General features: G+C 37.7%; 1 protein-coding gene across 2 annotated transcripts in view; it reads left to right on the forward strand.

Moving 5' to 3' along the window:
• adam12b (ADAM metallopeptidase domain 12b) overlaps nt 1-12590 on the forward strand; it is a 106923-nt gene that overhangs the window by 49712 nt on the left and 44621 nt on the right. For both annotated transcript variants that reach the window (XM_007545350.2, XM_007545351.2), the window contains exon 4: nt 12181-12259. In XM_007545350.2, coding sequence (XP_007545412.1) covers nt 12181-12259 — 79 coding nt within the window. The remainder of the gene's footprint in view (nt 1-12180; nt 12260-12590) is intronic.

Raw genomic sequence — 12590 nt, forward strand, 5'->3', positions numbered from 1 at the left:
GGTAATAAATAAACATTTTACTTTTGTGCTGCCACAGAAGAACTATTTCAAAAAAATTCAGTTGCAAAAGTTTTTTGGTTCAATTTTCAGGCACTCTTTGAGTCATTTTGCACGTGTAATATTGTGTTATGAGCCTTATGGTTGGTAAGTTGACACTCTTCTTATTTTTTTTTAAGAGAAATTGTACAAAATATAGAAAATGTGGTGTTTTGAAACATTTCCTTGTAAAATGTGGGGGTCATTGTTTGCTATTTTTGAAAAGCTTGAATAAAACTCCCGATTAATTAATGCAACAGATGGTTCCAACTTGCAGCAAATAAAAGTCAGTCTCCCAGCTACCTTATCTTAATTAGGCTTAAATATTACATCTTTCCTGAAACATTGTTGTATGTCTTTGCAGTCGATTACTTTGCAGCTGATAATTTGCCATGACTTAAATTTAAATTTAAAAAAAAAGAAAAGAAATGGAGCAGGGAACTTGCTTGTCGCTAATATACAGTAAAATGAAGATGTGCGGCTAGGCAGTATAACATCGCTGTGTTTCTTCAGCTTTGACAAGTTGTGTCATATTCAACAATTCATTGAACATTATTGTATTTGAAGGAGGAGACCAGGGAACAATACACATATTCTTCTGTCTTATTTTAAGGTAAAGAGTTCCATCTTTGACATATCCCTACGTATACCTTTGGAACTTCTTCATATTTTTCTCAAGTTGTACCCACAAACATGTGACAGACCAGCACAAGGAAGACAATAATTGTGAAGTAAAAGGGACATTTTTAAATGTTATGTGCACAGAGTTATGTTACAAAACCATATCCCATGTTTTGAGCATCTCACTAAAATGGAAACAGCATGGCCCAACTGAAGGCCTATCATAACATGGCAGTCAAAATAAGCTGATTGGTCAAAGAGAGAAACAGTCAGGAAGTGCATACTAACACTTGATGAGTTCAGGTGGGGAAATGTGTTGTCAAAACAACTAAGTTGTAAACTCCACGAATCTGGCCTTTCTGAAAGAGTGGGAAAGTTCAAAGAAAGCAAGTCCACATCTGTGACCCAGAATGATCAAAATTACAAAAAATAATGGCTTGAAATATGCCATGCCATATTAATTTATATATGTATGGGTTTCACTTTCTGAAATTACGGTAGTGACAAAAAATATTAAACTCTTTTATGGTGTTATAATATTTTAAGATGTACCTTCACAATTGGTGGACTGAATATGTCAAACGCCCCACACTTTTACTGTCTTGTAAAAAATGTTTGTATGAATGGCCTTCCACTTCACAGCTATGCACAGCAATTTATTTCTTTTTGGTCTGTTACATTAAATCCCAAATAAAATACATTTGCACCTGTGGCATTACAGAATAATAAATAACATCCTAGATATTTTAGATGTACTAAAACAAATAGACGAACCTGCAAATGCTTGGTTTTCTTTCTCTATAGAAGTAGAGCACACTTTCCATCCTTCTACAAAAGGATTGTTTAGGTTGACTTTCACGCATGAGCGAAGATGGTGTTTGCATCGGTGACAACAACGATCAAACACGCATCGAGTGAGTATTACACTAATAGCTTACAATATTAAGATTTCATGGTTCACCGCCTGTTCACGTTGCTGATGTTGCCTCCAAGATTATTGAGTTACTCCCACCATCACGTTGCGCCGCAACAAAATACTGAGCCTAGTTGTTTGACTGATAAAAATTCATGCAGCCCATCAACGGCTGCATGTTTTATATTACCAGGAGCATAGCATTTAGCTGCGTAAGCTCTGAGCTGTAAATACGACAGCCTTGGTGGTGCACTGCGTGTACAGGACACAATCGCCAGGGGCTAGCTTTACATTAGATGAGCAGGTTGAGTCAGCATTATTACTCTAGACACATGCAGCAAGAAGGTAAACCAGAATTTGTGTGTCGATTTCCTGGCGCTGTATTTAAATGAGGCCATTTCTCTGTTACTGCTCTGACAAATCATTCACTTTTGAAAAGAGCTGGGAAATATGATATCACTTCTTTTTTCTTTTTTTCTTTTTTTTTTTTCTTTTTTTTTTACAGTTTTAAGGAAAAGTATATTCAGAGTGGGAATCACTTGAAGATGGTAAATCTTCCAGCCAGCAGCTTAGAAACGTCTCACTTTTTAACAAGTCTACTGCGCCTCTGTGCAGTGGTGGTTGTTGCTGTTGTGTGTTTAGGACAGAGGAAATCAGTAAAAGTGATGTCACTAGCGCACAAACTGCAGCGCTTCGCCCTCAGTCTGGAGTCTGCTTTTATTTGAAGCATTAAAAGTTCAGTGTTTTAGTGGCATTTTTATTTGTTTTCTGGAACTCCTACCTTTTATCAACATTTTTGCTGTCAAGCTTTAAGACTTTTAAGCAGTTTATAGCAGCAAAAGGCTGTGCTTGTTAAAAAAAAATAAAAGTACTGCCGATATAGACACACCTGGAAACATGAATAAAATGACTCTTACCACAATAAGACGGGGGGAAAAACCATTGGATGGTTTCTTTTTATGGGCAGACTGTATACCAGTGGGGGAGGACACAATGAAATTAAATGCAGATGTCTAACTGACCATCAAGACTTCATTACTGGATGAAAAGCTATTGCAACCAATGTCAGCAGCTATTCTGAGCTGCAGTTTACCTCTATTTACATTTACAGATAAGAATAGTAAAAATGTTTTGGTTTGCAGATATGGCACGATAAATCTCTTTGGCTGGACGGAGCTACCACACTTTTTCCTAGCTTACATTAAAGACAAATTTGTCTATTTGGCAATATTTCCATTCAGTCCTGATGTTGGAACAAAAGCAGCATTGTTTCCACAATGTATTACATCTACATATGCCCCTGGATGACAATAATAACCTGAATGAAATGTTGTAATTATAAATATTTGTATGATTTTATTGTTCTACTGTGACTGCTTTACTAGAATTATGTTTTCATTGTCATTTAGTATTATGGTATTCATACTGAAGGTAATCCTGACAATTAAATGTATTAGAAAATGTTTTCCATTGAAGATCTTTGATGAGACGTTCTGTAAATTATTTTAATATTCAGTGGAGCTTTTGGGACTGATTAAAATGTTTGCATTAATTCTGACTTTAAAGTGAGCAGTTAGGAGCTGCAATCCAGCAAGAAGAGCCACGGTAGATCAGTTTCCTCCCAGCATCTCCTTTAATAGGGATGCTGTCATTTTGTGTTAGTCGCATGGTGTCTACTGCTTTTAGTACCTCAAAAATTGTAACGGAAAACAGGAGTTATTCCTGAAATAGATATTGAGTTACAGACAAAATATTTATTTCAGTTCATTATTTGAATATATATATTGTTGACTTAACTCATGAGTTTAACAAATCAAGTCGTTAGTGGAACAGGCACTCACTTCTTCCTGGTCCGTGTCCTCATCAGGGCAGGGCAGGAAAATGGAGACATGTTTTACATGGGCTGCTTAAAAGCTTAGATTAGGAGGGATAATGCTTGGAAGAGTTATGCTACATTTGATTTATTATTTTGACTGATCTTTGACTTGTTCATGGTTTATGTAAATATTTATTTTGACCATATTGGACTGAAAAACTTATCACGATATAACTCTTTCGTATCAGTCAGTATCAATTGTCAGTATTGATAATTATTGATTATTGCTCCATGCCGTTGTTTATTTTTGTTTTTAAGCAGATATGAGGCACAGTGACCAAACCTGAAACTGTGCTGGTGCAAGTTACTCAGCAGTTGTTGCTAGATAACCAAAGAGTAAGAGAGTGAGTTGGCTGACTTTGCTTTGATCACTGTGAAAGGTTGAGCAGCTTTCCTCTGCCTGCATCTCCCAGAATGCTTTGCGGTTCTAGATCGGAGTTCAGTAAATATTCCATATTGAATATTCTATTAGATGTATTAACTATTGATACTGATCATGTATCCACTGCGAATTGCGATATATATTGCTGTTGATTTATTGTCCAGCCCTAGTACTATCTGTTGTCTTTGGTGTTTGGTTTGTGTAAATTATTGTTTCTCTCTTAATTTCTGGTATCCCCTGTTTCATTATTTCTTCCTGTAAACCACTCAGGAGTATAAAAAGCAGAAAGTTGCCCTTCAGCATGTAATGGTGTTGGTGTGCACATGGCCTGCAGTACAGAAATAAAGCCACTTCAACCTTGATTTCATTGTCATACCTCTCCATTCAATATTGAGCCTCCACCGGTCAAAACTGACAGCAACCTAGAGTTTCATTTTCTGCGGCAACAAGTCAAGCATTTAAGAAAGACACTGTATGCTCAGTGATGCAGCAAATGTCTCTGCAGTTTATTATCAAATACAGTTTTGTTCTTTGGGATGTTGTTATTTTTGGACAGATGTCACTCTGTGCCATGACTTATCACTCATCTCTGTTTCTTTAAAGAAGAGGACCTCCTTTCTCCCTGTGTGGATTTTTGTATCAACGTGATCACTAATTGATTTGTGTGTGATAGGAAAGCATCACGAATGAAGGTCACAAGCCTGAGCCTATACACACAGACAAACTAAAGTTTGTGAACAAGCTTGTTCCTTCCTGGGGACTAAAAAAGGCAAAAGGGAAGTTTTTATTTGCATATGAGCATCAGTAGAATGAGGTCAAGTTAGAGCTCTGCTGCTGATCATCTGAATTTAACATAATCAGGCTGAAACAGAGTCACTGGCACATTAATATCCACAGTGCCCTTCTATTTTATTATATTTCTGGAAGCAAATTTAATAGACATTTCTCTGGGTTTAATCTTTTTTTGATTTTCCTGGTATCCAAGTGTTATTTCAGGGCAAGCATCATAATCTGGACCTTTGTGAAGTTGCTGCTGAAGGATTTAAAACTGAATGACATACTTTCTCAGTGACTTTCAGCTTAGCAATAAGAGATCCCAACTCGTTATGGGGCTACAGTAACTTTGCTTTGGTTAGTATTTAAATAAGCTTCCCTCAGCAGCTTGCTTGTTTGATATTCATCTGCTGCCTGCTGGAGGGTTTCTAATGAGTTTTCTTCTGCTCTCATTAATGTGACTTTTCAGCCTTGCTGGTAGCAGCCAGGATGCTTGTTTGGTCAGTCAGCTGGTCAGCTAATTTGGTCAACGCTTTTTACAGAAATTAACATATATTTGACGGATTTGCATTGATCGCTGCAGTGGCAGTGTTCTTGATTCTAAGCAGGATGGCTCTCTGCCCAGGGTGGCATGACTTGCAGGTTCCTGTTAGGGTGAAAACAGTTAGGTCAGTTACACCCCAGGCAAGTTTTCTTGCATTTTGCTGCAACTTAGCAACTTGCTTAGGAACTCCTGTTGTTCCAAGTACATAACACACATGCATCCACATCAGTGTACACACACAGACAAATAAGCCAAAACATTAAAGGTCCTCTTTTTCCACTGGTGGTGGGTGTGGGTGTTGAGCATTTACAGTATGTAGTGCGGTTCTGTGTGAAGGTGGGGGTACAGAAGGAGGGATGATGCTGCATTTATTCCAAGAACTGCATCCAGATTTCCCAAACCTCAACGTTATCACAAAAGCAATGTTGGATTTTTTATTTATTTTTTTTCTATTTGTATGAGGAAATCTAATTGGAAGTCTTGCATCCTAGAATCTGATTTTCCTCTTTCTTACATATAATTAAAGAGACAGAAAAGGTTGAAAATTGACTCAAGCAGTAGAGCTCTACCACATGTCTATGCCTTTACATTTTTAGTTTTCTTTTTCTGTCTCAGTTCCTCTGCTCCTTTGGTCTTCATCCCGGTCTCTTTTCACTTTGCTGTGGTTTGGCCGGCTTTACCCACCCTGGTGCACCCACCACAGTTGAGGATAAGCTGAGAGGACACTGAGCTGTATGTAAATCAATTTGGAGTGCAGCTGTATGCGGAAATAGAATTAGACTTTTTCAGCCACACCTCTTCAGATACTCCTCTCCTCTTGATCTCACTCCCTTGTACTAGGGAAGACTTATTTTAAAATGACATATGCTAACATCAGTAGCAGCAGCCATACAGGAAGGCTCTGGGTTAGGCTTGTGGGGGGGAAAGAGGAGCTTAAATGAAATCGCTGAAGTTAACAGTCTTCAAAGGAAGCAGAGAGGAGTCACATTCCTCTCAAATGGTTTCATGCTCCAAGAGATTCATGTAATGGTGAATTATTACATGGGGTGCAGCTCCACAGATATGTAAATATGCCTCTGCACCTTATATGTGCACTGAACATTGTACAGTCTGAATGCCAGGGAGGAAGAGAGAGAAAGAGAGAGAGAGAGAGAAAGAGAGAGAGAGAGAGAGAGATGATGAGAGGCTCACTGATGCGATTGAGCAAGCAAGCTTCAACGATTATGCTGTTGTAGCGAATCAGTGTCTACAAGATTCGATGTGTTCTTCAAATTGGACTCATAAAAGCATGTGTTTTGTTCAGTTCTTGCTGCCATAATTTTGGATATGGCAGCAAGTCAGATCTGTCAGTTTGTTTTATGCAAAAGAGATGGGAAGGAGGATTCACTCTGCTCCGCTTTAATTAGTTTTTTTTTTTTTTTTGCTATCCTGATGCTAAATAGTGTGAACTCTAGCTTTAGTATTAATAGCTAGGAAAGCGGTTTTGCAACAACCATTTAAATTACTTTGTGAATTTCACCGCACAGAGGGAGTGGATGATGCATCTGCCTCCAAATATATTTAAATATATAAACAGATGACATAAGTATCATCTGTTTACTACCCACTATCATTTTTTTTTTTTTTTTTGCAAAACAATTAGTAGTTTATGTGGTAAATAAATTTCCAGACAAGGTAAATGAGCTCTAAGAAGCTATTTGCGAGGTGTGGAACTAAAGAGATGGGAGATTATTTTTAAGGCAAATAACTGCATTTGCTGCCTCCCAAAGGAAGCTCCTAATGAGCCTGCCATTTATCACAATTAACCTGGGCAACTAATGGTGCATTGTTAATTAGAGGTGAGACCATGCTTAATGAACAATGTGCACATTCAGAGGCAATGAGTCCTGTTGATAAATAGAGACTATTCTATAAATGTTGGGGTATTTTTGCATGGAATGATTCAAATTCTTCATGCATGAGAAATGACTCACCTGCAGATTTTATAATTTGTTTATGAACCAAAGTGCTTAGTTTCAGTGCCTTTGCAAAAGTGCTAATATCATGAGAGTATTATGAACATTTATCAAAGTCAGCTGCAAACCTCATTGTATTTTATCAGGGATTTTATATGATAGACCACATATTTATCTAATGAGGGGAATGTGATATATCGTGTTAAAAACTTAAGTGTGGCATGGATTTCCATCCAATCAATCAATCAATCAATCAATCAATCAATCAATCAATCTTCTTTTCTTTTTTTTTTTAATCTTCAGCTCTTTTACCTAGTGAAAAGTACTTCATCCATTACTTTAAGAGAATGTCGAAGGCTGTGCTGTTCCATCTTGTGGCGAGTCCAAAAGAGAAACGACTTATCTCGGTTTTCACTTTGCTTTTAAAAACACCAATAAGTGATCTTTTTGAAAAAAAGACATTGAAAGATGAGTATTCTACATTATAAAAAAAAAGAAACCTCCAAGAACTACCATCATGATAGCAAAACCAAAATAGATGTAGAGAATGTAAAATTAACCCTGATCTGGTGACCCTGCTCTGCATGTGTTAACAGCTCTTTGAAGGCTTCAAATTTAAGTTAGAGCTTAACCTTGATCAGGTGAATCGCTTAATGAGAAATGTGGACTAACATTCGCTTCCTTGTGTCAATTCGGAAAATTTGTTGTAGCTATTGAAGAGAAGCGACGGTAATAAAGGTAGGACTTCCTGTGGTGAAATGAGAATGCAATTTAATTGGTCTGTTGGTAAAGATGTGAAACTCAACTTCAAGAAATGTGACTTTAATTTAAATGTCACTCTCTGGAAAAATCCAGCATTTAATTTGAATGCATTGATTCAGTCGGCAAAATCATAGTTTGTACCTCCAACCGTGTGCGTTCTTCATACCCTAGTCAAATAATTATGCCTAATAATTATGACTGCACTTAGTAGGTGATTCAGTCATTTGATTCAGGTGTTTTGGGCCAGGTACACATCTAAACGTTGCAGGACACCGGCCTTCGGGCCCCGGACTTGAGGACCCTTGCACTAGATTAACCACAGACCAGGCAGCTTTTCTACAGGTATGTCTGGGGGAAAGAAAACAGAAAAAAAACAACTACCATCACAGATATAATCAAAGAAAGTTTGTTGACGTGGCCTGCTTCCCACACTGCTTTGTGAACTCTTTGTAATACCAGATTTAAATGGTGAGTTTTAAACAAAAACAGTCATAAACTCCACTTTTAATTAAAAATGCGTCGTCATTTGGTCGTTCGGCAGGATAACGACTAAATCCGAAACACATGACCAGTTGAGCAATGAAGCAATTTTTTCCAGAAAGTAAGTCAACCTTCTTCTATGACTCACTGCAGTCTCCAGACTAAAATCCTATTAAAAACCTGTGGGTGGCTAAAGAGAGAGGAGGACGGAGAGATTATGCAAAATCGAATGGTCAAACATCCCTCTCTGTTTGCTCTAACCTTGTGAAATCTTATTGAAGAAGAATAAGTTCTGTCCTGTTGGCAGCCAGGTGTTGCACAGCAGAATTACAGATATCCATCCATCATTTTTATTTAAAAATAAGAAAATTAAATAGCATATTTTTGTTTTTTGTGTACTAAAAAGATTGGATTTTCAACTATGTTCAGTGTGAGCTTTGCTACAGAGTAAAAGAGTAATTTACTTGAAAAGCTTTCCACAAAATGTGCCATGGCTACAGTATGACGATATTTTACTGCACAACTCTTTATAACTGAGGTTAAGTTACTGTATAGCTCATACAATAATAAAATATAGAGTGATGCTGACACAAATAGCAAGAAGCAAAAGCTTTGCAAATCCATCAAGCCGTGAAGATTTTAATGTTATTCATAAATTCCATCACCTGTCTCTTGTAAAAAAAATAAAAAAGTTCAAAGTAAATTAAAATGATGCAAGTTTTCTGCTGAGAAGTTGGGTAATTTTCAGGCCTTTATTCATAATGTGTCTTCGGTCTAAATTAGAATTGATTGGCTGCATGTTTATCCTGACAAAGACGGATATGCAGGCAGGTAGTTTACCTTTACACCAATCAGAAATTGAGAGAGCGTTCCTTAAAGAGTCTTAAAGAAAGCATCACTGTTTTAAAGTGTGGATGACTCTGGATTTGTTGCTCTTGCTTATTTCCTCTTTTTCCAACACATGCTGAACTGCAACGAAAACCGTGTCCCGTTTAAAAGGTTTGCACTGGTCCAGCAACTCCCGATTTAATAATGTCTACAAGAAGTGTTGGATAGGGGCAACATTAGAGCAAATGGAAACCATAAACATCTGATCCCCAGCGACATAAAACACAGTTCCACACCACAGAGCTGGAGTACAAGCAGAGAGGCCAGAGGAAACGCTTTACAAACCCACCGTAGACATCCATGGCCCCAATAAACTCTGTGTAGCCTTGCCAAGGGGTTGATTACAGGGAGATTCCATCATGTAAATCCTGCCATGCCTCTACGACTGGTAGTCTGTCACGACGGACCGTGCTGCCCTAAGCTGGCTTTCCCAACATGAGCATTTGCTTGGAATTAACCAAAGTGACACAAATCCCGTCTTTACTACTAATAGAGGTTTCTGATTTTCCCTTTTTTTTTTTTTAGGTTAAATATCTATGAGTAATTGTTGTCAAAGCTCTATTTATCTCCTCTTTTCAACTGGATTATTTTTAGGCGTTGGTCTTTTTTAAACCTATGCCAAAGCTCCGATGTGTCGGTGCATTTTTAATGAGACATATACAGTGCTCATCAAAGTGATTACTGGCTGTTGGGTTTATCAGATTTGGTTTAGGGGGTTGCTAATGAGACGATAAAGCCCATTAAGGTCACACTAAGTATTTAATAAAGTAAAATGTGTTAATGCTTGGACCGCAAATGACTGATCCTATTCTGAATTGAGCTTTAAATATACAGCAAAGATATTAACCGGTCCAGAAGACTAAAAAAAGCCATTTGTTGGAATAATCTAGTTTCATCTGATGCTGTTTTTTTTTGTTGTTTTTTTTGGGACACTGAAGCTGTTTTGGATGAAGCAGCTTTGAGGGATATCTGTGATTCCCTCTGCATACCAGCTCCTAAATCCTCTCCAACTCCTCTTCTGTCTGTGAGTTCTGCTTAGCTCTCAACAAACTACAACTGACTGCCTAATTTCCCTTGGAAACCCCTTCGGTCTAGTTTTGGTTGTCCATCTTTCGTTGTTTAATCTTTTTCACCTCTCCTATGTGTTTTGTCAGTAACGCACACATCCGGAAATCATCATGCCTGATGTCACTGTGATTATGCAGCTGCAAACTATGGGTGTTCCTCCAGTCCCGTTGCCAACGCTCGGGGTGGGGCTCTCTGTGTCCATCTGTTCATGCCCCGAGGAGGGAGAAAATACATGAACATGGCTTTACAGTTTGTCCACAGACATGCACATGCACAAGATTACTGCTAAAGCGAAGATTTGACTCTTGCTGAAGGCTCAAGAACACATAGGGAATATGCTGAAAATTAAGCACACATAAAGGTCATATCTCATTATGTTCACAACTTTGCATTTGTGTCCGGGTTTTTAGGTCACCGTGGTTAAATTAATTTACATGACTAAAATTCAAAAGTGGCGAAAAAGAAAAAAAAGCACAAGGCTGCTAAGGTTCAGCTGAAGAGTTGCAGCATTAAGTTATGTCTTTAATTTGACTTTCTTTTATGTTGTATAGATTTACACATTCATTTGTCCAGTTAGAAGGAGGAAGTCAGAAAAAAAATATTGTCTGAGAGCAGTAGCTTGGAGACGTAACAAACCGCAACCCTGCAGAGGCGTTGAAAAGCTCTTTGTTGTGAACTTTGTAGTTCACTGCAGTGCTAAAACACAATTTGTGATAGAAAAAAGCTAATTCTGTAGAGTGTTATTAACCTGATGGTCACATATATATCAGCCCTATTTGTTACAACATCTGTCTCACCAAAATAATTGGATTAAAAAGCTGTCTGATGTTGAAAGTGTCACTTTTCTACACATTGTCATTCCTTGTTTAGTTCGTTTTAGCAATATCAAACTCTTTAAGTTTGTTTCACAACAGCATGCCGTACAGCCCTAAGACACAAGTTAAGGTTGGAGTAAACACGGAAAAAGAATTTGCAACAATTTCTGACCATAGGTGCCCCATAAGCAGTCAAAAACGCTCCTTCATTTGGTAATTATTATGGCTAAACATGCAGGAGAATCATTTGAAGATAACCGATTTAACAAGATGTCAGACAACAGCGAATGTACAGCTGTACGAGAAAACATTTTCTCACCTGGTAAACTTTATTGTGACAAATAACTGCTGCAGTCGCCTCGGGGGTCTGGTTGTTTACTCAGTGCTTGGACCACGTGTCTTTGCTGAAGCATAAACTGCGTCGTGTCCTTTTCCTTCAGGTTTGGGTTGGTTCTTCCATTGTCTGTGCCTGCTTATCCTTGCAGGGACACAGGTGGGCTGGTGCTCATCTCCAGTGCTCACTGGGCGAGAGGGGCTTTGCAACCTTGGCAGGTCGCTAGTCCTTTAAATCCAAGTCTTAAGTCATTTTATAGTCACAGTGTTGCAAGTTGTTAATCTCAATGTGACTGTGTTTTGTATCTGAGCTCCTCTGAGCTCTGGTGTGCTTCCTGCATAGATTAGCTTCCCATAGGTAAAGGGCTCATTACATTCCTTTTCTGTGTCACTGAAAATACAAATCCATTCGGCATGTTCACATTAAGTTTTTTTTTTTTTTTTTGCTGCAAAAGTAATTTTGTGAAAGATATGTTTAAGTAGGTGCACCTTAAAAAACAAACAAAAATTTTTTTTAAATACTATAGCCCTTTGAAAACCAATGGAAAGAGTAATTGGGATTTACTTGTGTTTCACATTTTTCTAAATGCTGTTTTACCAGTAAAATGATTTTGGGAACAGAAATTAAACAACAACAAAAAAAGAAAAGAAAAATTATGTGACTCCTGGTAATTTCATCTTTAAATTCTTAGCATCTTATTTTTGTTCTCTTTCTCTTCCCTTCTCTTCTCAGGGGTCTTTTTGCGAGCCACTACACCGAGACACATTACAGGGAGGATGGAAGTGCAGTCACTGGTACTCACAACTTCACGGTACGCTGAAACTCCAGGGCTTGTGGTCACATCAAGTTGACATGGTGCAATGCTCAGTAGGGACATTGTCGAAAAATGTTCAAAAAGACAGATGTTTTTTTTTGTTTTTTTTTTTTTTTTTTTGCTGCAAAAGTAATTTTGTGAAAGATATGTTTAAGTAGGTGCACCTTAAAAAACAAACAAAAATTTTTTTTAAATACTATAGCCCTTTGAAAACCAATGGAAAGAGTAATTGGGATTTACTTGTGTTTCACATTTTTCTAAATGCTGTTTTACCAGTAAAATGATTTTGGGAACAGGAATTAAAAAAAATTTAAAAAAAAAGAAAACA

Source organism: Poecilia formosa, unplaced genomic scaffold (genome assembly GCF_000485575.1).
Source record: "Poecilia formosa unplaced genomic scaffold, Poecilia_formosa-5.1.2 Scaffold12, whole genome shotgun sequence".
NCBI lineage: Eukaryota > Metazoa > Chordata > Actinopteri > Cyprinodontiformes > Poeciliidae > Poecilia > Poecilia formosa.